At 54.6% G+C, this 24385-nt stretch overlaps 3 protein-coding genes and 2 long non-coding RNA genes across 10 annotated transcripts; 3 read left to right on the top strand and 2 right to left on the bottom strand.

The window, feature by feature from the left end:
• The first annotated feature begins 433 nt into the window (after nt 1–433).
• Nucleotides 434–5684, top strand: LOC136006224 (calpain-1 catalytic subunit-like). Its single transcript, XM_065664273.1, has 17 exons — nt 434–513; nt 615–698; nt 772–857; nt 935–1009; nt 1121–1281; nt 1362–1540; nt 2218–2229; nt 2349–2560; nt 2642–2681; nt 2753–2818; nt 2898–2955; nt 3063–3127; nt 3246–3314; nt 3416–3494; nt 3579–3695; nt 4551–4609; nt 5602–5684. Exons 2-17 carry the CDS (start codon nt 633–635, stop codon nt 5626–5628), a joined length of 1371 nt encoding a protein of 456 aa, XP_065520345.1. The 5' UTR covers nt 434–513; nt 615–632; the 3' UTR covers nt 5629–5684.
• A 148-nt stretch (nt 5685–5832) lies between these two features.
• Nucleotides 5833–17019, top strand: POLA2 (DNA polymerase alpha 2, accessory subunit). Its single transcript, XM_065664281.1, has 20 exons — nt 5833–6016; nt 6111–6191; nt 7614–7827; nt 9305–9432; nt 9524–9609; nt 9777–9831; nt 9923–10029; nt 10110–10303; nt 10415–10503; nt 10612–10767; nt 10850–10912; nt 10993–11035; nt 11569–11687; nt 12718–12756; nt 12873–12946; nt 13774–13882; nt 15049–15155; nt 15368–15427; nt 15778–15904; nt 16428–17019. Exons 1-20 carry the CDS (start codon nt 5837–5839, stop codon nt 16572–16574), a joined length of 2178 nt encoding a protein of 725 aa, XP_065520353.1. The 5' UTR covers nt 5833–5836; the 3' UTR covers nt 16575–17019.
• On the bottom strand, nt 7400–18284 carry LOC136006229 (uncharacterized). Its single transcript, XR_010609012.1, has 3 exons — nt 17668–18284; nt 9499–9636; nt 7400–7890 (listed from the first exon to the last, which is right to left on the bottom strand). It is a non-coding gene; the product is annotated as an uncharacterized LOC136006229 (long non-coding RNA).
• Nucleotides 17491–22443, top strand: CDC42EP2 (CDC42 effector protein 2). 6 transcript variants are annotated; one of them, XM_065664279.1, is made up of 3 exons: nt 17491–17509; nt 17920–18017; nt 21717–22443. In XM_065664279.1, the coding sequence occupies exon 3, from the start codon at nt 21769–21771 to the stop codon at nt 22390–22392; it is 624 nt and encodes a 207-aa protein (XP_065520351.1). In that variant the 5' UTR covers nt 17491–17509; nt 17920–18017; nt 21717–21768; the 3' UTR covers nt 22393–22443. The 6 variants fall into 6 exon arrangements, with proteins under 6 accessions (XP_065520351.1, XP_065520348.1, XP_065520346.1 ...); XM_065664276.1 differs by lacking the exons at nt 17491–17509; nt 17920–18017 and adding exons at nt 18028–18204; nt 18967–19083; XM_065664277.1 differs by lacking the exons at nt 17491–17509; nt 17920–18017 and adding exons at nt 18312–18663; nt 18967–19083.
• Nucleotides 19620–24266, bottom strand: LOC136006228 (uncharacterized). The gene is made up of 2 exons (XR_010609011.1): nt 23993–24266; nt 19620–22716 (listed from the first exon to the last, which is right to left on the bottom strand). It is a non-coding gene; the product is annotated as an uncharacterized LOC136006228 (long non-coding RNA).
• Nucleotides 24267–24385: the final 119 nt, after the last annotated feature.

The following is a 24385-nucleotide window of genomic DNA, read 5'->3' as shown; positions in this document are numbered from 1 at the left end:
TTGCCACCGCCACCATCTCCTTGCTGCACCATCCTCCCAGGGCCATGCACTGCGGGACCCCCAAAAGAGCTCTTTTCTCCCCCAAAAGCCCCATCCTGAGCTTCAAAACCCAAGGGGGTTCCCTCCTCCTTCTCTCTGCAGATCTGGCAGTTCGGTGAGTGGCTGGACGTGGTGGTAGATGATTACCTGCCCACCAAGGATGGGAAGCTGCTGTTCGTGCACTCGGCCGAGGGCAGTGAGTTCTGGAGCGCGCTGCTGGAGAAAGCCTATGCCAAGTGCGTCCCCTTCCTCCTCTTCCTCCTCGTTTTGGGTTGAATACCTCCTGGAACGGTGCAATCCTGCAGGGTGAACGGCTGCTACGAGGCGCTCTCAGGTGGCAGCACCTCGGAGGGCTTTGAGGACTTCACCGGCGGTGTGACGGAGTGGTACGACCTTCGCAAGCCCCCCGCGGACCTCTACCGGATCATCCTCAAGGCGCTGGAACGCGGCTCCCTGCTCGGCTGCTCCATCGACGTGAGGGGCCTTGCTTTGGGGCCAAAACAGCACCTTTTGGGGCTCCTTCCTCCACCACCGGCCCGGCAAGGCGGTAACACCACCGCCGTGTTGCCCTGCAGATAACAAGCGCCTTCGACATGGAGGCGGTGACGTTCAAGAAGCTGGTGAAGGGACACGCGTACTCGGTGACGGGAGCCAAGCAGGTGAGAGGCAACACTGTTTTGGGGTGAAAAATGGCAGTTGTGGGGTCAAGGGGCTTGATGGTGCCGTTCACAGATCAACTACCGCGGGCAGTCCCTGGGCCTGATCCGTATGCGCAATCCCTGGGGAGAAGTGGAGTGGACGGGAGCGTGGAGCGATAGGTGAGGACCCAGCTGGGGCTCTGTTAGTGGTAACACCATGGGTTGGCCCTGGGATGATTTCTGTTTGCCGCCGGCAGCTCATCCGAGTGGAACGCGGTGGAGCCAGCGCTACGGCAGCAGCTGATGGTCAGGATGGAGGACGGGGAATTCTGGTAAGCAATGAGGGATGAAGAAAAACCCCACCACCTTTTCCTGACCGTTTCATGCCAGAAAAAGAGGAAAAACCTTGCGCTCCCACCCTCCGGTCCTTCCTCTTCCTGTAGGATGTCCTTCCGGGATTTCCTGCGGGAATTCACCCGCCTGGAGATCTGTAACCTCACCCCGGACGCTCTCCAATCCCGCAAATTCCGCAAGTGGAACACGCGCCTCTATGACGGGACATGGCGTCGTGGCAGCACAGCCGGCGGCTGTAGGAACTACCCTGGTAGGCACTGTTGGTGAGGAGTTTCACCCCAAACCCACTGGTTTTGGCATCGATTTAATCTCTTTTGGCTCTTTTTCCAGCCACTTTCTGGATAAACCCACAGTTCAAGATCCAGCTGGAAGAGGTGGATGACACCGGGGATGAGGATGGTGGGCGCGAGCCTGGCTGCAGCTTCCTCCTGGCACTGATGCAGAAGAACCGGCGCCGCGAGCGCCGCTACGGCAAGGACATGGAGACCATCGGGTTCGCTGTCTATGAGGTACTGGTGTCAACCAAAGCCAACTGGCATCAGTTGGCATCAACTGGCATCAACTGAGGTCAGTTGGCATCAGAGTAAGATGACATCTATTGGCATCACCTGGTGTCAACAAACATCAACCAGTGTCAGTTGGTGTCTCCTGATGTCAACTGGTGTCCACCAATGTCAGTTGGTGTCTACTGATGTCAACTGGTGTCCACCAATGTCAGTTGGTGTCTACTGATGTCAACTGGTGTCCACCAATGTCAGTTGGTGTCTACTGATGTCAGCTGGTGTCAACCAGTGTCAGTTGGTGTCTCCTGATGTCAACTGGTGTCAACCAGTGTCAGTTGGTGTTTACTGATGTCAACTGGTGTCAACCAGTGTCAGTTGGTGTCTACTGATGTCAACTGGTGTCCACCAATGTCAGTTGGTGTCTACTGATGTCAACTGGTGTCAACCAGTGTCAGTTGGTGTCTACTGATGTCAACTGGTGTCCACCAATGTCAGTTGGTGTCTACTGATGTCAACTGGTGTCCACCAATGTCAGTTGGTGTCTACTGATGTCAACTGGTGTCAACCAATGTCAGTTGGTGTCTACTGATGTCAACTGGTGTCAACCAGTTGTCAGTTGGTGTCTACTGATGTCAACCGGTGTCAACCGCATGCCCTCAACCTCTGCTCTCCTCTCCCTCCAGGTTCCTCCCGAGGTGGGTACATCAATGCTACCAACACCGAACCAGGCAGCACCGGAGGGTGTTTTTTGGGGGCTGGGCGGGTGTTATTTCAGGTGTCGCATTGGGAACCCCGTTCCATTCCCTTCCGGCAGCACGTGGGGAAGTCGGGCGTGCACCTCAAGCGGGATTTCTTCCTGGCCAACGCCTCGCGCGCCCGCTCGGAGCAATTCATCAACCTGCGGGAGGTGAGCACGCGGTTCCGGCTCCCGCCGGGCGAGTACATCGTGGTACCCTCCACCTTCGAGCCCAACAAGGAGGGAGACTTCGTCCTCCGCGTCTTCTCCGAGAAGAAAGCCGGCACCGAGTGAGTGGGAGACGCCTCCCGAGTGCTGATGAAGCCCCCGGCCGGCTCCGGAAGCCAAACACCTCTTTGTTATCTCCGCAGGGAAATGGATGACAAGATCCAAGCGATGCTCCCGGATGAGGTGAGTGGAGCCGGCCGCTGTGCGGTGCCGTGGTGCTGCCTCTTTACCAAAACAGCCTTTTTCTCCCTCAGAAAGTGCTCTCCGAAAGTGAAATCGATGACAACTTCAAGGCGCTCTTCAAGCAGTTGGCTGGACCGGTAAGCGCCGTGACGGTGACACCGGTGGTGGTTGGGATGCGGTTCAATGGAGAACACCCCATCTCCTTCCTCCTCGTAGGACATGGAGATCAGCGTCACCGAGCTTCAGACCATCCTCAACCGCATCATTGGCAAACGTGAGCCGCCGGGGCGGGATCTTGGGATTCACCGGGAAGACGAGTGGAAAACCCTCTTCGGTTGGGGTCAAACTCATTCCTTCAAGTAACCACCGGCTGATTTCCAGATAAGGATCTCCGGACGAAAGGCTTCAGCACCGAGTCCTGCCGCAGCATGGTCAACCTCATGGATGTATCCACCACCCCTGGCCATGGGGTTGATTTTGGGGGTGCAACACCCTCACCCCATTCCCCATGGATCCCCCATTCCCTATGGATCCCTCGTTTTCCTTAACGCCTCCACCCTGCAGAAAGACGGCAGCGGGAAGCTGGGATTGGTGGAGTTCAATGTGTTGTGGAACCGGATTCGCAACTACCTGGTGGGTCCGGGGTGGGGGGGGAATTCCAAGGGGGATGAGGCTGGGATTTGGGGGTGTCCCCCCTCCTGGTGACCCCTTGCTGTGTGTTTTGGGGGGCACAGACCATCTTCCGCAAGTTCGACCTGGATAAATCCGGGAGCATGAGCAGCTACGAGATGCGGATGGCACTGGAAGCGGCTGGTACGTCCCGGGATTCCTGGCGGAATTCCCACCTTCCTTCCAGTGGTTTTAAGTTCATTTTATGGATGATTTGATGCCCCAAAGGGTATAAATTGAGCAAGAAGCTCCACGAGTTGATCATCACCCGCTACGCGGAGCCCGACCTCGCCATCGACTTCGACAACTTTGTCTGCTGCCTCGTGCGCCTGGAGACCATGTTCCGTGAGCGCCATTCCCACCCCTCAGGAACAGGGAAAAAAGGGGGAAAACCAGGATTGACAGGATTTATTCCCTTACTTTTCTCATTCGGTTCCATGGGAAAACCCCGTGGGAGTTGAGGGAAAGTGGGGAAAAGTGCAAAAAAAGCAGGATTTAAGTTCCAAAGTCAGAAACACCCTGCCCAGAATTTCCTCTTAAATTCCATTTTCCGGCTTTTCCAGTTTAACCCAGTTGGGTTTCGGACTTTGTAATGGGAAAAAAAGTGGGTTTTCCAACTTTCCCTCCTGAAACCTCCTGTTATTTGCACTTTTTCCTGTTCAACACTCTGGAGTTTCCAATTCTCCCCTTCAGCTCCTTTGGAGTTTTCCCAGCTTCTCCCAGAACTTAACTTTTTCATGGAATTGAACAGGAAAAGTGTGAGAAAACGCCACAGCAAAAGTGCTTTTTTCCAAATTTCCCCTTAAATTCTGGGTTTTTTTCCTGACATCTCCTTAAATCCTGTTTTTTTTCCCCAACTTTCCCCTTAAGTCATTCCCTTTTTTCTATTTCCCCCCTTAAATCCTGCTGGGTTTTCCCGTATTTTCCCCTAAATCCTATTTCTTCCCAGCTTCTCCCCTTAAGTCCTTCCTCGTTTTCCTGTTTTTTTCCCCTTGAATCCTGCCTTGGTTTCTAACTTTTCCCCTTAAATCCTGCTCTGTTTTTCTAATTTCCTTCCTTAAATCCTGCTGGGTTTTCCCAGCTTTTCCCCTTAAATCTTGTTTTATTCCCCTTAAATCCTGTTTTTACCCAGCTTTTCCCCTTAAATCCCACCCCATTCCGCACTTTTCCCACCGAGTCACCTCCTGTTCCCTCCTGCAGGGTTCTTCCAAGCAATGGACGTAGACCAGGACGGTGTTGTCACTTTCGACTTGCTGCAGGTACTGGCAGGTGCTGACACCCCACAGCACAGCACCACCCCACAACAACACCCTACAACACCCCTTAACACCCCCAACAACACCCCAATACCACCCTACAAACACCCTTCAACACCCCCAACAACACCCCACAGCACCCCACAGCACCCCAATGCCACCTGCAAACACCTTTCAACACTCCCAACAAACCCCCCCAGCACCTCACAACACCCCAATGCCACCCTACAAACACCCTTCAACACCTCCAACTGCACCCCACTACACCCCTCAACAACACCTCTCAACAGCACCCCACTACATCCCCCAACAATGCCCCACAACACCCCAATACCACCCTACAAACACCCTTCAACACCCCCAACAAACCCCCCCAGCACCCCACAACACCCCAATACCATCCTACAAACAACCTTCAACACTCCCAACGCCACCCCAACGCCAACCTGCAAACACCCTTCAACAACCCCAACAGCACCCCAACAACACCCCCCAACACCACCCCTCAACACCCCCAACAACACCCCCCAACAATACCTCTCAACAGCACCCCACTGCACCCCCATACCACCCTACAAACACCCTTCAACACCCCCAGCAAAACCCCTCAGCACCCCAATACCATCCTACAAACACCCTTCAACACTCCCAACGCCACCCCAACGCCAACCTGCAAACACCCTTCAACACCCCCAACCGCACCCAACAACACCCCCAACAACACCCCTCAACAGCACCCCTCAACACCCCCCAACAATACCTCTCAACAGCACCCCACTACACCCCACAACACCCCCACACCACCCTACAAACACCCTTCAACACCCCCAACAAAACCCCCCAGCACCCCACAACACCCCAATACCACCCTACAAACACCCTTCAACACCCCCAACAGCACCCCACCAACACCTCCCATTAATACCCCCCAACAACACCCTTCAACACCCCCCAACACCCTCCAGCACCCTCCTCAACCCTCCTCTTCCTCACAGTGGCTCCAGCTCACCATGTTCGCCTGAGCAGACCCCAAGTGCCTTCCCAGCGGGAACCACCGGCATCACCGCGCTGGATTTTCCTTCTTTTTTGGCTTTTTCCTCGTTTCCCAGCACAAGAAGGGTGTTTTTTTGCGGGGTGTGGGGTGCGTGAGGCACCACAATCACCCCCAAACCGGGATACCAGGACACCCGGTCACGCTTTGCCAAGGAAACGCTCCTTCCCCGCCTCTGCATGGAAGTTTTGGGGGAAATTCCCAAGGTTTTGGTGCTGCTTCAGATAGCGGAAGGAGCCGGAGGGGGGGTCACCGGGTGTTGGGACCCCCCAGCACGACCGCCATTGCTTCCCGCTTCTGCTTCCGACAGGGATCTTCCACCTCCAACAGGGATCTTCTGCTTCCCCGGTGCCAAAATAGTGGTTTTTTACAATATAAATTAAAATCAAGGGATAAAATTCCAAGGAATGATTATTAAAGTGGTTTTCCCGCTGCTCCTTCCCCCTCATCCAGCTCTACCGCAGGGCAAATCCCACCATTCCCGCTCCGACTCGCCGGGAGCCGAGGAGAAGCCAATGGCACGTTTCCACCCAGGTGCCAGAATGTCTGTTTAGGGATTATGTTGGGATTTTGTAGGGATATTTGGGATCCTGTCAGGTATAGGGGTGGATCCTGTCAGGGATGGATCCTGTTGGGATAGGGGTGGGTCCTGTCAGGGATGGATCCTGTCGGGATAGGGATGGGTCCTGTCATGGATGGATCCTGTTGGGATAGGGATGGGTCCTGTCAGGGATGGATCCTGGCATGGATGGGGATGGATCCTGTTGGGATAGGGATGGGTTCTGTCAGGGATGGATCCTGGCATGGATGGGGATGGATCCTGTTGGGATAGGGACGGGTCCTGTCAGGGATGGATTCTGTCAGGGATGGATCCTGTTGGGATAGGGGTGGGTCCTGTCAGGGATGGATCCTGGCATGGATGGGGATGGATCCTGTCAGGATAGGGATGGGTTCTGTCAGGGATGGATCCTGGCATGGGTGGGGATGGATCCTGTAAAGGAAGGGGATGCATTCTGTCGGAATAGGGATGGGTTCTGTCAGGTGCTATGGATCCTGTTGGGATAGGGATGGGTTCTGTCAGGGATGGATCCTGGTATGGATGGGGATGGATCCTGTTGGGATAGGGGTGGGTCCTGTCAGGGATGGATCCTGTTGGGATAGGGACGGGTTCTGTCAGGGATGGATCCTGTTGGGATAGGGGTGGGTCCTGTCAGGGATGGGTCCTGTCAGGGATGGATCCTGTCGGGATAGGGATGGGTCCTGTCAGGGATGGGTCCTGTCAGGGATAGATCCTGTCGGGATAGGGATGGGTCCTGTCAGGGATGGATCCTGTTGGGATAGGGGTGGGTCCTGTCAGGGATGGATCCTGTCGGGATAGGGATGGGTCCTGTCAGGGATGGATCCTGTTGGGATAGGGATGGGTTCTGTCAGGGATGGATCCTGTTGGGATAGGGATGGGTCCTGTCAGGGATGGGTCCTGTCAGGGATGGATCCTGTTGGGATAGGGACGGGTTCTGTCAGGGATGGATCCTGTTGGGATAGGGATGGGTCCTGTCAGGGATGGGTCCTGTCAGGGATGGATCCTGTCGGGATAGGGATGGATCCTGTCAGGGATGGGTCCTGTCAGGGATGGATCCTGTCGGGATAGGGATGGATCCTGTCAGGGATGGATCCTGTCGGGATAGGGATGGGTCCTGTCAGGGATGGGTCCTGTTGGGATAGGGGTGGGTCCTGTCAGGGATGGATCCTGTCAGGGATAAGGTCGAATCCTATCAGGGATGGATCCTGTGGGATCTGCAAAGGGAACCCCCGGAGGATGGAAAGTTCCCGCCTTTTTCCTCCTTTCCCGCGGAGCGGGGCAGTAGGGGTTGCCCCAGCCACGCCCCCTCCCCGCCTGCACCCTCCGATTGGTCTGTTCACTCCCTTAATCTGCATAACCCCTCCTCTCCCTCACAGCGCGGCACCGCCTCTTTCCTTATAAGGCATGGCTCCACCCTCCTTCCCCCTCTGCCGTTAAGCGCGGCAGTGTCGCGCCCGCGCGGGCTTTTCGGTACCGGCATGGCGGAGCAGGAGCTACCGGAGGAAGCGGAGCCGGTGTCGGCCGAGGCGGTGCTGAGGGAGCTGCGGTTGTTCGAGCTGTGCTGCCGGGACGAGGACGTCCCCGCCAGGCGTGAGGACACCGGGGAGGGGGTGGCCGGGGGGGCAGGGGAGGTGTTGGAGCAGGCTCAGGTACCTTCCGGGGGTGTCAAGGGGCGTGTTTAAGGGAGGTTTGGGTGGCTGTGGGGTGACAGGGGAGGTATCTGAGGGGGTAAGGGAGGTTTAAAGGTGCTATGGAGGTATCTGGGGGGGTAATGGAGGTTTAAAGGTGCCATGGAGGTATCTGGGGGGGTAATGGAGGTTTAAAGGTGCTATGGAGGTATTTGGGGGGGGGTAATGGATGTTTAAAGGTGTTATGGGGGTAGTGGAGGTTTAAAGGTGCTATGGGAGTATTTGAGGGGGTAGTGGAGGTTTAAAGGTGCTATGGGGGTATTTGAGGGGGTAATGGAGGTTTAAAGGTGCCATGGAGATATTTATGGGGGTAGTGGAGGTATTTGCGGGGTTAATGGAGATTTAAAGGTGCTATGGGGGTATTTGAGGGGGGTAATGGAGGTTTAAAGGTGCCATGGAGGTATTTGGGGGGGTAATGGAGCTTTAAAGGTGCCATGGAGGTATTTGGGGGGGTAATGGATGTTTAAAGGTACCATGGAGGTATTTGAGGGGGTAATGGAGGTTTAAAGGTGCCATGGAGGTATTTGGGGGGGTAATGGAGGTATTTGGGGGGGTAATGGAGGTATTTGGGGGGGGTAATGGAGGTTTAAAGGTGCTATGGGGGTATTTGAGGGGGGTAATGGAGGTTTAAAGGTGCTATGGGGGTATTTGAGGGGGGTAATGGAGGCTTGAAGGTGCTATGGAGGTATTTGGGGGGGTAATGGAGGTTTAAAGGTGCTAGGGAGGTATTTGGGGGGGGTAATGGAGGTTTAAAGGTGCTATGGGGGTATTTGGGGGGGTAATGGAGGTTTAAAGGTGCCATGGAGGTATTTGGGGGGGTAATGGAGGTTTAAAGGTGTTATGGGGGTATTTGAGGGGGGTAATGGAGGCTTGAAGGTGCTATGGAGGTATTTGGGGGGTAATGGAGGTTTAAAGGTGCTATGGAGGTATTTGGGGGGGGTAATGGAGATTTAAAGATGCTGTGTGGGTATTTGAGGGGGGTAATGGAGGTTTAAAGGTGTCATGGAGGTATTTGTGGGGGTAATGGAGGTTTAAAGGTGCTATGGAGGTATTTGAGGGGGGTAATGGAGGTTTAAAGGTGCTATGGGGGTATTTGAGGGCATTTAGGGTGTTAGGGGAGGTGTTGGAGGGGGTTTGGGTGTCTCAGGGGTGATATTTGAGGGCATAAGTAAGGTTTAGGGGTGTTGGAGGGTGCTCAGGTACTTTAGGGGTACTGATGAATGGGGGGTTTGAGTGGTTTGAGGGTGTCTTGGCAGGTGTTGGAAGGGGTTTAGAGGTGTTTAAATGGGCTTTAGGGGTGTCAGGGGAGGTGTTGGAGGGCGTTTGGGTGGTTCAGGGGTTCTGGCTACACCCAGAACACCGTTACCCCCTCCCCGCAGTGGTGGAGCTGTGCCTGACCCACGGCTTGGGCCCGGTGGCGTTGGCCAACGAGCTCTTGGCCTTCGTGACCAGCAAGGGCCTCGACACTGAGCTCTCCAGCGACAGCCTTGACACCTTCGAGCACGAGGTGGGGGGGTCCCCGATACTCCCATAACCCCCAGGAGAAGGTGGGGGGGGTGGTGATGATGCTCACCCCTCTCCTCCTCTTCCTCTTCCAGGTCCTCATCAAGCGCAGCAGGAGAGCCCCCCAGAAGAGGGACAACCGCTACAGTGGCCTCCACGACATCCACTCTCTCCAGGAGCTGTATCCCAATGGATCTGGGGGTGATTCCTATAAAGAAACAGGGCTTTAAGGTGCTCCATGCTCTTGTTAGTGCTGGTTAAGGGGAGGAATTAACAGCTTGGGGGGGGGGGTGTTGGTGGGTGTCCCCCCTAAACAAGAGCTTTGGGTGCTCCTTAACAACCCGGTAGCCTTGATGAGGAAGAGGAGGATGAGCTGCTGGATGCCTACACCACGCCGTCCAAGGTGTGCAGCAACACCTTCAGCCCCAAACCTACCATTTTCTGCCTCAAACCCCTGCTCCTAAAATAACCTTTATGGTTCTTTTCCCCCTCAGAATTCCCAGAAACGCCCCAATTGCACCCCGGAGACGCCGCGGCCCAAGCGGAGCCTCTCCTCCCGCAGCCCTTACGCGCTCTTCTCCCCCAGCAGCTTCTCCCCAAGGTAACCCCGTGACACCGGGGACCGGCGGTCGGGACCGGATGGGGGTTGTCACCCCCTCACTCCGCTTGTTGTCCCCACAGCGTCACCCCCTCGCAGAAGTACAGCGCGCGCAGCAGCCGCGGCGAGGTGGTGGCCTCATTCGGCTCCATCCAAGGTCCCTCCTGGACCGGGCACGGTGGCCGCGGTTGTACCCTGGGCCTCTTTGGTTCTCCGGAGGAAAACCTGACCAAAGCCTACAAATTCATGTTCCAAAAAGCACTTGATGTCCGGGAAGGTGATGCCGTGAGCCTGGAATTGGGGTGGGATGTGGGGAGGTGACCCCCCCAACCCCAACAGTCACCATTGCAGTGTTGGGGTGTAGCCAACACTTGTTCTCACCCCGTAGTGTTGTTATGGAGGATCGAGGAGCTTGGCAATGCACTGAAGAACCACCATCAACTCGAGGACTTCACCTCCGTGTCGCTTCCCGCACAGGTGATCCCATCCCCACCATTCCAAGGGCATCCTTGGATCCGTCACCACCATCCGAGGGCATGTTTTGGGGTGAAAACAACTGGTTTTGGGGGTGCTGTTATCCCACAGGAAGCGGTGACGGTGCTGGGCCAGATTGGGTGCGACTCCAACGGGAAGCTCAACGCCAAGTCCGTGGTGCTGGAGGGTGACTGGGAGCACTCCTCCGGTGGCCAAATCCCCCTGGATCTATCAGAACTGAGGGAATATTCCTTCTTTCCAGGCCAGGTGGGGTTTTGGGGGGGCCAGGACCCCCCCAAGCCTTCCTCACCCCACTCCTCCTCACCCCTGGTTGCTCCCCTGCCCATAGGTGGTGGCGCTGGAGGGGACCAACAGCACCGGGAGGATGATGGTGGTCTCCAAACTCTATGAGGTGACAGCAGCATCCCCACAATGGGCCTGGATTTGGGGTGAAAAAGGGGGATTTTGAGGCAGTTGATGGTTTCTCCACAGGGGGTGCCTCTTCCCTTCCACACACCTACAGAGCCGGCCTCAGGTGAACCTAAATCCCCCTTTTTTGCCCCTGAAAATGCTCTTTTTTCCCAAAAAAACCCCACTTTTCCCCCCCAAATTATCCCATTTTGTCTCCTCAAGCCCCATTTCTGTCTCTCAACCCCCCTTTTGTGTCCCTTAAAGCTCCTTTTTGTCCCTCCAGACCCTGTTTTTCGTCTCCAACCCCCCTCTTTTGTTCCCTTTGAGCCCCTTTCTCTCCTTCAAACCCCCTTTTCTGTCCTCCAAACCTCTATTTTGCCCCCCACTCCCTGTTTTTTATCCCCCCGACCTTAAAACACCCTTTTTGCCCCTCAAACACTTCTTTTTGTCTCCTTTTTCTGTTTTATACTTCCTTTTTTTACCCCCCAGCCCCCAAAACACCCCTTTTCATCCCCCAAACACCCTTTTTTAAGCTCTCACACCTCCCTTTTTTGCCCCACAACCCCCCTTTTTTGCCCCCTAACCCCCTTTTCTCACCCCTTAAACTGCTTTTGGTGTCTCACAACCCCGTTTTCCACCACCACCACCCCCCTCCAGAGCAGCGCATGGTGCTGGTGGCCTGTGGTCCCTACACCCCATCCGACAGCATCGGCTACGACCCGCTCAGCGACCTCGTCACCGTCATCACCCGTGACCGCCCCGACGTCTGCATCCTGGTGAGGCCCCACCGGGTCCTAGTGTCAGTAACGTGGTACCCGAGCAGCAAAGCCTCCACAACCAGCCAGGGAGGGAAGAGATGCCTTTGGTGTGACCCCGAAACACCCGTTTTCACCCTAAAGTGACCAAAAACCCCAAACTTTTCACCCTGAAGTGACCAAACCCCCCAGTTTTCACCCTAAAGTGACCAAAAGCTCCAAACTTTTCACCCTAAAGTGACCAAACCTCCCCGTTTTCACCCTAAAGTGACCAAAAGCCCCAAACTTTTCACCCTGAAGTGACCAAACCCCCCAGTTTTCACCCTAAAGTGACCAAAACCCCTGTTTTTCACCCTGAAGTGACCAGAAACCCCCAGTTTTTACCCTGAAGTGACCAGACCCGCTCAGTTTTCACCTTAAAGTGACCAAATCACCTGGTTGTCACCCTAAAGTGACCAAAAATCCCAGAGTTTTCACCCTAAAGTGACCAAACCCCCAATTTTTCACCCTGAAGGGACCAAACAGTTTTCACCACAAAATGACCAAAATCCCCCACGTTTCACCCTAAAGTGACCAAACCCCCCCATTTCTCACTCTAAAGTGACCAAAACCTCCTGTTTTTCAATCTAAAGTGATCCAAACCCCCCCCAATTTTCACCCTGAAGTGACCAAAAAAACCCAGTTTTCACCCTAAAGTGACCAAAATAATCCCATTTTTCACCCAAAGCGCTCCAAATCCCCTTTTTTTTCACCCTAAAGTAACCAAACACCCTGGTTTTTCACCCTAAATGACCAAGAAAACTCGTTTTTCACCCTAAAATGACCAATCCTCCTGTTGTTAAGAGCAAATTTGGCTCTTTGGGCACCCCATGATTCAAGGCTTGAGTTCCTGCTTGGGAAAACCATGTTTCTTTCCTCCATCATCCCACCCCGACTCAATTTTCCCTGAATCCTTTGGGATTACGGGATAAAACTGGCGTTTGAAATAACAAACCCCACCTTTGGGTCCCCACTTGTTGGGATTTTCCTCATTTTCCCCGTTTCTTTCCAGTTCGGGCCATTCCTGGATGCCAAACACGAGCAAGTGGAGGTGAGGGAGGATTGAGGGGGGGTCCCATTGGCTTCACCCATGGGGGGGATCCCCCAGGTACACCCCAAAAGACAATGGAATTGGGCAAATCCCATTGTTTTCCCCCCAACTCCCAGAACTGCCAACTTTTGGGATCCTTCCCTGAGGTCTTCAAGCTCTGCCTGAAGATGATCATCGAAGGGACGAGAAGGTAGGGACATTCCTGTGGGATGTGGGGACAAATCCAAGGGGAAAAGAACTGGGAATGGTTGGTGACAGTGTTGTCCCTGTGGTGTGAGGGGGCAGCATGGATGAGGAGCAAGGAGGGAACAACATGGCCTGATGCCGGGTGACACATGCTGAGGGGTGGGGGACACCCCAAAACGCCTCTTGTCACCCCCAAAAACACCCCCGTATGTCCCATCCTGCTCCAGAATACCTCATGTTATTCCCAAAACACCTCATTATGCCCCAAAACCACCTTCTGTCACCCCTAAAACCACCCAAACCCACCTCATTATGCCCCAAACCCACCTCTTGTCACCCCCAAAACACCTCTTCATGCTCCAAAATGCCTCCCGTCACCCCTAAAAACACCCAAACCCACCTCTTTATGCCCCAAAACCACCTCTTGTCACCCCCAAAACACCTCTTCATGCTCCAAAATGCCTCCTGTCACCCCTAAAAACACCCAAACCCACCTCTTTATGCCCCAAACCCACCTCTTGTCACCCCCAAAACACCCAAACCCACCTCTTTATGCCCCAAACCCACCTCTTGTCACCCCCAAAACGCCTCATTTCACCCCTCAAAATACCCCAAACCACCTCATACCACCCCGAACCACCTCATTATGCCCCCAAACCCTCTTCACGCAGGGATGCAACACCTCTCCCACAGCACCTGAATGTGTTTTGGGGGGATTTCAACCAATTTTGGGCCTTTTTCACTGCTGGAATTCCCCTGAAGGGGCTGCTTTTGAGGCTGGTTTTGTGCTTGTTGAGGAATTGCCTGTTCTTATCCCTGTTTTTCCAACAGTGCCGGCTCCCAGCTCGTGTTCGTGCCCTCGGCACGCGACGTCCACCACGACTGCGTCTACCCACAGCCCCCATTCTGCTACCCGGAGCTGCCCAAGGAGGACAAGCAGGTACCAACCCCCCCAGCTTCCCCCATTCCCATGCTTATCCCCAAAAAAACAGTGGTTTTCCATCAAATCCTTTCAATCCTGCTGAAGTTTGGGGTGAAATCCCTCTTTTATTTGAGTTTCCCCGCTCTTATTTTCCACCTGGCAGTGATTTCTTGCCCCCAGAATATTCCCTTTGGGAGCGGAAACCTGGCAAACAGGGAATGGAACTCCAGGAAACCTGCCCCCCCCCCAGCCCGTTTTGGGTTAAAATTCCTTGATTTAACTCATTTTATGCCAAGGGAACAGCTTTTATTGCTCCTGCTGGGAATCCAGCCATGCTGCTGGGTAGGCTTGGAGGGTATTTTGGGGGTTTAAGGGGGTTTTAGGATAAGTTTGGGATGATTTAGGACTGGTGTAAGGATGTTTAAGGAATGCTAGAGTGTGATGGCAGCGTTTTGGGGTAGGTTTGGGGTATTTTGGGATGCATTGGGGATGTTTTGGGATCGGTTTAGGGATGTTTAAAGAAAATTCAGCCTGATTGTGGTGGGTTTGGGGTGGTTTTGGGGCATTTCGGGGCAGATTTGGGGCATTTTAGGATGGGGTTTGGGGTGTTTAAAGGAAGTCCCACGTGATTGCGATGCTTTATGCCAGGTTTGGGGCGGTTTAAGACTATTTCAGGGATGTTGAAGGAAAACTCACAGTGATTACAGCATTTAAAGGCAGGTTTGGGGCAATGTAGGCTGGGTTTGGGGTGGTTTAGGACTGATTTAGGGTGGTTTAGGGCAGGTTTGAGTGTTTCAGGACTGGTTTAAGTCAGGTTTGGGTGGTTTAGGGCAGGCTTTGGTGTGGTTTAGGGCAGGTTTGGGTGGTTTACAGCTTGTTTAGGACTGGGTTTGGGTGGTTTACAGCAGGTTTGAGTGTTTTAGGACTTTTTTGGGTGGTTTAGGGCTGGCTTGGGTGGTTTAGGGCTGGTTTGGGTGGTTTAGGACTGGTTTAGATCAGGTTTGGATGGTTTAGGCCTGATTTAGGGCAGGTTTGGGTAGTTTAGGACTGCTTTAGGGCAGGTTTGGGTGGTTACAGGCAGGTTTGGGTGGCTTAGGACTGGTTTAGGGCTGGTTTGGGTGGTTTAGGACTGGTTTGGGGCAGGTTTGGGTGGGTTCAGCTGCAGCCCACCCCCCTCTCCACAGCGCGTGCACTTCGTATCGGACCCTTGCACCCTGGAGGTGGACGGTGTCGTGCTGGGCCTCACCTCCACCGACCTGCTCTTCCACATGGGAGCCGAGGAGATCAGCAGGTGGGTGCCGGCCGGAAGCCGGGATTCGGGAATCTCCTGCTGGTGGATGGATCCAGCCCCAGATCCGCAGGATCCGGGGGTGTTCCTGCTCGGTGGCGCGCAGGCAGAGCCTGGTGCCTGGCACAGCAGCTCCTGGTTGTAAATGGCCTCGTGTCTCGTTACTCACAGTCTGTTCTTTGGCCTTCCCCACCCTTTCCTTCGTGGTTTTACAGCTCCTCCGGGATCTCGGACCGGTTCACGCGGATCCTGAAGCACATCCTGACACAGAGGAGGTGAGGCCTTGCTGCAACCACTCAGACCCCTAAAAGGGCTTTTTTGGGGCCAAACGAGGGGTCTCCTATGTCATTCCCACCATCTTCCCCTTGGAAGTCTCTTTTTGACCCTAAAACATTACTTTTGGGGGTGTTTGTTCCCCATTAACGACCGGATTCTGAAGGTTTTACCCTAAATCCTCTGGCTTGGTGCATGTCAGCCCCAGCTGCCCTCAGGGACAGCCAAAAGAACCACAAACAACTCTTCCATCCCAAACTCCCCCATTGGTGTGTGCCAGGCCTGTTGCTACAGGCAGAGGCGGTTGTTCCTGATGGTGGTAACCTCTTCCCCCCCCACACTCCATTGGTAGTTACTACCCATTGTACCCCCCCTCGGAGGAGCTGAACATTGACTACGAGAGTTTCTACAGCTACGCGTCGTTACCGGTCACCCCGGATGTCCTCATCACCCCCTCGGAGCTGCGGTACTTCGTTAAGGTCAGGCGGAGCACGAACACCCACTCAAGTACCCCCAAACGCAGCAGGCTTGTGCAAAACCCAGGTTACAGCCAGAACAAAGCACAGGCTCAGGCACGGCGCTGACTGTAGCTGATGGATCACGGTTCTCAGCTGTACCTGGTGGCTGTTGCATCCAGATCAGCTGTAACCAAGAGGTCACAGCCTTCAGCATCTGGATGGGCTGTAGCTAGGGGGTCCTGGCTGTCAGCACCCAATCAGCTGTAACTGGGGTGCTGTTGGATGGGCTGTAGCTGGTAAGTCACAGCCCTTGGCATCCAGGTCAACTGTAGCCAGTGGGTTGTGGCCATCAGCACCCAGTCAGCTGCAGCCAGGTGGCTGTTGGCATCCGCATGGGCTGTAGCTGGGTGGCTGTCAGCATCCAGCCTGACTGTAGCCAATGGGTTGTGGCCATCAGCACCCAGATTGGCTGTAGCTGGATGGTTGTTGGCATTGGATCAGCTGTAGGCACAGCCCTCAGCACCCAGCTTTGCTATGCCCACAGGAAGTGCTGGGCTGTGTCTGCATCAACCCCGGGCGGCTGACGAAGGGGACAGTCGGGGGTACCTATGGCCGCCTGTACCTACAGCGGGACAACACCGGGGACGAGCGCAAGAGCCCCTGTGTCGCCGCTCAGGTTGTGAAGATCTAAGTGACCAGGATGGAATTCCTTAATCCAACCACCTACAACCCAACTGCTACACTGGGACTGGTCAAACACACCTGGAACTGTGCTCAACAACACCCCAACCGCTCCCATTGTGCAGAGCCCACCCTCGTCCCGCAACACCCGGACACAGCCAGGGCTCTGCTCCGCCTGTTCATCCCTAAGGGATCGATGAACCCTCAGCACAGCGGCTGTTGGTGGCTTGTGGGGCTGGTTACGTTGTCCCATTCCTTAGGCTGACAAAGAGGGATGCTCCAGCTGGCTTTCCCCATGGAAATGGGGAATCCTGGCATGGAAAAGAGGCTGGAATCTTCAGCCGTCCTGGATTCACCCCTTGGGTGATGTTGCTTGTGTTGAGCTTCCTCATTATGGGATATGGAGTTTAATCAGTTGGAAAACAATCCACCGGCACCAGGGAATGACACTGGGAAGATCCAGTTTTCCATCCTTTTCCCCTCCAATTCCTGATGAGGAAGCTGAAAGTGAATTTAAATCCCCTGAGTGTTCTCCCGACATTCCTTAAGCTCCAATCCCAGGGTGGGAAAAGGCTTTTTTGGCTGGAATAAAGCTAAATCCAATGGGATGAAAGAGGATGTTTTGTAACTGTCTCCGCCGCGGGGTGATTCCAGGCGTTGGGAAGCTGGAAAACAGCCTCATCAGGTGTCTCCATTTTCCACGTGATCACCCTCATTCCAGGCCTCATTCCAGGCTCCCTCTGGAAGTGCCGTCTCAGTCTTCCAATCCCATCAGGGTGGATTTAAGGGGGGAAAAAGAGGGGAAAATGGGATCTGGGGAGGGGGATTCCCACACGGTTTCACTGCAGAACTCTGGGATGTGCCAGAAAATCCCTGTTTTCTCCCCACATCCCAGCGTGGAGCCAACGGGATCGTCGCCGTTCCCTCAACGCTCACAATTCCAATGTAATTTTTCCCATTTTGGTGCTTTTCACCCCAAATTCCACGCTGATTTTTCCCAACGTGGCTAAAAAGCTGCTTTATTCCCAGGTTTTAGCTCATTTTCCAGCTTCCCCCCCCCCCCCCAGTTCCTATCCCTGCCTCAGTTTCCCTCATAAACCCACCGGATCTGGTTCCAACAGGAGCAACGTCGGGAATTCCAATCCAACCTCATTGGGAGCAACGCAGCCGGAATCTTGTTTCCTTCTTAATTAAATGATCCTTGAGGACGAGGCTCATTTGGGATTTAAATGAGCGTCAGCTCCAGCATTCCCAGTTGGCCATTTGATAGGGGGAGTGGAGAGCTGCTCTGCTCCATAGGGAATCCCCCTCTGGAGCCAGCAGGGATTTTTCCACCTTTCTATCTCTTTCCCTAGGGATCTTGTCTGTATCCAAGCGCTTCATCGCTGCCTCTTCCCAGAGCTGGGAAATGGAAGGATAACAGGGAACCCCCCCCCCCCGGCTCTTCATCCCGGTGAGAAGCCAACGCCGGCAATTCCATGTTTTGGGAAGGAGAAGGGAGCAGGAAGGAAAAGCGGAGGCCCCGGGGTGGGGCGTTGGGGCTGCGCCGACGCTCCGGCGCTGCGAGCATCGGATCGGAACGGCCGCGCTGGGCTCCGGCTCCGCAGGAAGACGCCGGGAGGCTCCGGGGGTGTTTTCCGGTGAGATCCCAACCACCATTCCCCATGGAATGTGGGGCTGGGGAAGGGGATGGAGACAGCGGAACATTTTGGGGGGGGGGTGTGTGGTGTGTGTGCTGTGTGTTCGGTCTCCTCCCAGCTTCCGAATCCGGGCCCTGCGTTGGGATGCTGAGGATGGGGGGTGTTCTTTTCCATGATTCGGGATGGTTTTGTGTCCCTGTCGCATCCCGGATCCCTCAGTTCAAGGTGGGGGGGGGGGATTCCCTCCTTTTCCCCCCTCCCTGCCGCCGCCAGCTGCTCCCCCGGATCAGATTAGCCGATGGATCCCCAAAATAGGATCCTCAGAATAGCCAAGGGCCGGATCCTGCTCCGGGCTTTAGCCAGGGACGCTTTTCCCTAGATTCATGGATGACGATCATTTAAATCCAGGGCTCAAATTGCTGCTGGGGCAGCCGGAGCGTGCTTCCACCCTATTCCAGGGTAAGAGAAGCGACCTGTGCCCTGATCCCACCCGAATTCCGGCACCGCCCTCCCTTCCTGGGAATTCCCGGCGCTCCCCCCGGCATCGGGTGGGGCTCGGAGCTGCTTTCCCTGGATTTAAGTTGTTTTCCCTGGATTCAAGTTGTTTTCCCTGGATTCAAGTTGGGTTTGGGTGCATTTCCCCCCCACACACACACACCTTCCATTGGGGGGGGGGAAACTGAGGCACGGGAAGCGTTCAGCCACGTTTTTCCAGCCGTGTCCCAGCATTTCCTCATCCCAGGCTTTTCCTTATTGGCGAAGATCCCAGATCTTGGTGTTTTCCTGATCCTGGAGGACCCAATCCCGACTGTGGAAGTGCGGTGCTGCCGTGTCTGCACCAGCTCGTCCCTCATCCCAATCCTGTGCCGGCTGCTCCAGGTAGGACAGGGATAGCCCCGGGATCCCACCGGGATTCCCTGGGGTTGAAACTGATTCCAGCTTTTAAATTAACTGGGATGACGCTGGATCAGTCCCTCCGCACCTGCATCCCCAAAAGGCTTTTCCCAGTGCTCCAGAATATCCATCATCCACACCCCACCTTGCCGAGCCCATGGGAAATATCCCTTGGGAATATCCCTTTTTCCAGGGGGATACAAGAGCAAAACCTCTTCCCAGGTGCAAATTTTCCTCAAGAAGGCCCAAAAAGGAGGAAAACTGGAAGGAATTGGGTTGTTTCCCACTTGGTTTTCCCAGAGCGAGGCAGAAATGGCTGGAATGGAGTGAGAAGGAAATAAACTTCCATATTCTAGAGCTGAAATTACTGGAATTGGGTGAAAAAAAACCCTGGATTTCCCCATAGTGAAGCCCAAATAGGTGGAAATGGGGGGGAAACCTGGAATTTGGTTGGGAAGCAGAGTTTAAAAGGCCAAAAATTCCTGGAAAAGGACTCCAATGGCACCTGCTGACGTTGGAAGTGATGGAAATGGGTGGAAAAGGATGGAATTTTATTCCATAAAGAACGAAAAAAGGCAAATGGGGCTGGGGGGGGTGTGGATATCCCATTGGAGCGCTGCGGGATCCGGCACTTTGAGCCCATTTCTTCCTGTGGAGAAGCCAAGCATGGGGCATGGATGGAGTTGGAGTCCTTGGATCTCCACTGGAGGCACTTCCCACTTCTTATCCCATGCAAAAACATCATTCCCACTTTTCTCTCTTCACCCACCCCCATTTCTTGGGATTCAATGAGGCTCCACGAAAAGCCAGTGGGATTCATCCCAGCACGTGGACGGGGAATGCGGTGGGATAAAGCCTTAAAACCCTGGGGATGCATCCAGCAGGGCAGGAAGCAGCCGGAAACACCCATCCATGGGTTCTCCAGGGGTTTCTTGGAGCACTGTTCCTTTTCCATCCCGTTTTCCACCTGTTTGGCCAGGAAGTGGTAACGCTCCCATGTTCCCAATGGATCTACTTGGTTGTCAGCACTGGGAAATGCTGGGAAAAGGGATTTTCTGGTCCAAATCGGGCTATTCCCAATGTCTTTGGGGCCTACTGGAGGCAAATGGCCTTTTCCAAGGTGTTTTTTGTGGGACAAGGGACAATTCCCACATTCCCAGATATTCCCAGCACCTTCCCAGCCCAGTGGGGCTCCGGTTGATCAGCTGGAGCCCAGACTGGGAAGAGGAGGAAGAAAATGGGATGAGGGAGAGCGATTCCAGGGCAGTGCCAAAGGGAATGTCACTTCCCAATGCCCATCCCCATCAGCATCATCCCAAATCCTGGAAACCTAAACCACTTCCAGGTGACTAAAGGGGATTCTTCCTACAAATCCACTTGTTTTTGGGGGGTTTTTCAGGGATTTTGGTGCTTTCCCGGAGCTTTCCATGCTCCCCCCCCCTTGGGGCACTTGCAGCCACGCACCCAGCAGCATTCCCAATCCAGATTCCCAATATCTCCACCATCCTCTTCCCACCCTGCCCCACCTCCCGGTGTCTTCCCGGCGCCTGGATTTCACGCCAGCGGCATCACCGCGCCACCGGCGTTAATCCATCCGGGATTAACACCACTGGATTCTGCAGCGTCAGCACTTCATTCCCGGCCGGAGCCGCCGGGAACGGGCTCCTGGTGCTGTCGTTCCTCCCTGGAACCACATTCCCGATGCTGGTGCTTCCTTTGGAGCCGATCGGGGGATTTCCCACCTCTCCAGCTCCATTCCCTCAACTCTGCTGGCATCCCACCGGGACACTGGGAGCGGCTCCGGCTGTAGCGTAGGTCTCTGCTTGTGATGGGAATGGTTTCCTCAGCTCCAAGAGGGAATTGGGGTGAGGGGGAAGAGGGAATGAAGGGAGCAGCACAGCCAGGATGATCCCGCTTCCGGCTGGTTGAAGGGGAATGTGGGATTTTCCATCCCTTTGGGCCAGTTGGAAGGATGGATTCCAGGGTGGAGGCTCGGGATGAGCTGGCAGCGCTTCCAGCAGCATTCCAAACAGCTTCCCCTTCACTGCTGCTTCCCAAACATTCCAGACCCGTTTCCATCCCTTTTTCTGTCCCACCGGCACGGCTCCGAGTCGGATGCATCATTGTTATCCCAAAAAAACCCCCATTTTTTTCCCCTCATTCCTCCCCACAGCTGAAGAACGAGCCTGGAACTGAGGTGGGAATTGCCAAGAGTTGAGGGAATATGACTAAAACCAGGGAAAAACTCCAGCTTCCTTCCCCCTCCCACCTCCATCCCGATGGATTTGTGCTGTAGCTCATTGCTGGGTGGGGTTGGATGCTGCGTGGCCAAGAGGAGAAGGAATCCAAGTGTCCAAACCTCCTCCAAGCTGAGGCTTGGAATACCGCTTCCCCAACCTCCCGCTCCACAGCCCCAGCAGTTCCCCATCAACCCACAAATCCTTCGGGATTTCCAGCTCAGGAAGCCGGTTTCCCACTGGAGGCAATTCCTGGATTCCATTCCCAGGGTGATTTCCTTATTGATAACCTCGAAGCTGGGGAACAGCTGGAATGAGTTTCCCCATCCGATGGGTTGGAATCCGCTGAGTTTTCCTTCTCTTTCCCATTGTTTCATGCAGGGAAGCCACCGGCTCCGGAGCCAACACCGGGATTGCTTAGGAACCCACTGAGATGTCCACCAAGGCCCCCATCTACCTCAAGAGGGGCAGCAGGAAGGGGAAGAAGGAAAAGCTCCGGGATATCCTCTCCTCGGATATGATCAGCCCCCCGTTGGGTGACTTCCGGCACACGATCCACATCGGCAGCGCTGGCCAAGGGGACACCTTTGGGGACATCTCCTTCCTCCAGGGCAAGCTCCATCTCCTGCCCCGTTCCCAACCCAGCTTCTCCTTTTCCAGGACCTCCACCGTATCCGGGCACGAAGCACCGGGAATTCCATCCCCTCTGTTGAAGAACGCCATCTCCTTGCCCACTATCGGTGGACCTCAGGCCATCACGCTCCCGTCGGCACCGGCGCCTCCCAAACCCCCGCGGCTCCACCTGGAGGAGCTCGGGAAGAGGGATGAGGAAGAGGAGGAGACGATGGGCACCATCCCAGCCAATGGCTTCCCCCCCAGGGAGGAGGAGGAGGAGGCCGGCAGCGCGGAGCCCTTCCTGTCGCACGCGGGATCCCTCCTCTCGCTCCATGTGGATTTGGGACCGTCCATCCTGGAGGATGTCCTGCAGGTGATGGAGAAGCACCAAGCGGAGGGTGGATCTCCACCAGCTTCAGGCCTGCAAGAGAGCTTGACGTGAAGGCAGCCATGGGGTTAGACGTTGGGCAATGGTTGATTTGGGGGGGGGGGAGGTGTTCTTTGGGGTGAAGTTGGTTCCTCAACCGATCCCTATGGATTCTCCACCTCCGGAGCATGGACACGGCGCCGTTGACACTCGTTGGGGGGGTTGGGAAGGGGTTGTGCTTGAAGAGGGGCCATGGTTGGAGCTTGGTCATGGTGAAGTTCAACCGAGCACCCAAATCCTGGGAGGTGGTGGTGGCACTCTTGGAACATCACCCAAATCCCAACGTTTCCGTGGCAAATGTGGCGTCACCGGCAGTGAAAATCCCTCTTGGGATGGATTCTGGGAATAAAATCCATGGTTGGAGCTTGGGGGTGGAATTGGAAGGCGAAAAGAAACCCAACCAAGGAGTGAGCACCAGGCCCCATTCCAGTGCTGGGGAGTGGGACCCATCCTCACTGGCGCCATTCATCCCCGTTGGATGGAGGGATGAGAGGTGAGGGGCTTCGGAATTCCGAGCTCTGCTGCTTTTATTGGATAATCCGCATGGAACCACTGTAATTCTGGCTATGGAGCAAGCATGGCCTCATCTCCTGGACTCCAGCTCTAAACTCCCATCATTTTCCACCCTTTCCGGGAATTTTGGCCACTTTTGGGTGGCAACATCCCAAAACCTGGAATTCCACCCAAATTCCAACTTTCCATTAAGCAGGGTCTAGGCACTGGGTTGAGCTTCAGCTTCACTTGAGGCTCTTCCAGCTCTGTTCTCACCCAATCCAAGCTCCAATGGGAGATCAGCACCATTCCCAAATCCCCTCTGTCCTCCCAGTTGGTTTATCAACCAATTTGAAGGGAAAAACCCCGGGATTGGATAATTTTGGGTGGTTTTCTGAGTGTTTTGTAGTTTTGGTGTTCCAATGTCTTTGTGTGGTTGGACAACACCAAATCTCATGGATTTCACCCTAGATTGGGATGGGGATGTTCCCCTTTGGCCCAACTTCCTCATGATTCCCAGGAGTAATCCTGAAACTCACTGCCTGGATTGGGAATTCTAAGATAATCCCATGCAGGTAACAGCCCAAAATCCCCTTTTTTCACCCCAGGTTTGCTCCAAGATGCTGGATTTTGGGCACGGATTCGGCACTTCCCTGCTTCCCCTCTTGGGCTCTATTTGATACCAAATGATATCAAATTATCCCGATCCTGGTTTCCCCCCATTTTTCCAGGTGTAATTCTTCATTTGAGCTACACAAAACTCCATTTCTGGAATTAATCTTTAATGATTAGCAATAAAATCCCTGTGGATTCTCCTCCGCCTGGCTCCTCCCACCCCCTTTGCTTAACCCTTTAATTCCTGCATTATCCCATCGTGGTTCCAGGAAGTGGGAATGGGATTGGGGATGCTGTGGCTCAGTCAATGGGGGACTCATTAATTGGGAGGGGGGGAATGGGAGCACTGGGGGGTGTTGGGATATGAGGACACTGGGAGCAATGGGAATGCTGGGAGCACTTGGATAACCCGGGTGAAATAACCCCCAATTTCACAGGAAACAGGGAAAAAAAACCCCAAAAAACCTTGGGAAGTGGAAGTGAGCAGGAAAACCGTAGAGGAACCCACCTGGAAGCTGTTCCCGGGGCTGCATCCCATGGGATGAGGTTTGGGATCTCAGGGTAATTCCACTTTGATGGGGAACGAAAAGAGCCCCAAAACTTCAGGTTTCCACATGGATTTGCAGGGATAAGGCTGGGTTTCCATGGGGAATCTGTATGGGGAGGGGCGGAGATTTGACGCTGGGGACCCCCCCAGCCTTCATCCATCCCTCATTCCATCCTCATCCTCTTCCCCCGTAGCCTCTTCCCAGCATCCTTCATCCTCCTCTTCACCTTCATCCCCATCCCTTCACCTTCTCATTCCCCCCCCCCCCCATTCCAGCCCCATTCCTTCCGGATTTTCCCCTTTTCCCCTTAATTTCCCTCCACCCCCCCCCCCATTTCCCGCCAACTCCCCCCA

This window comes from Lathamus discolor, unplaced genomic scaffold, assembly GCF_037157495.1.
Source record: "Lathamus discolor isolate bLatDis1 unplaced genomic scaffold, bLatDis1.hap1 Scaffold_1036, whole genome shotgun sequence".
Taxonomy (NCBI): Eukaryota; Metazoa; Chordata; class Aves; order Psittaciformes; family Psittacidae; genus Lathamus; species Lathamus discolor.
This window is presented reverse-complemented; position numbering and strand designations above follow the sequence as displayed.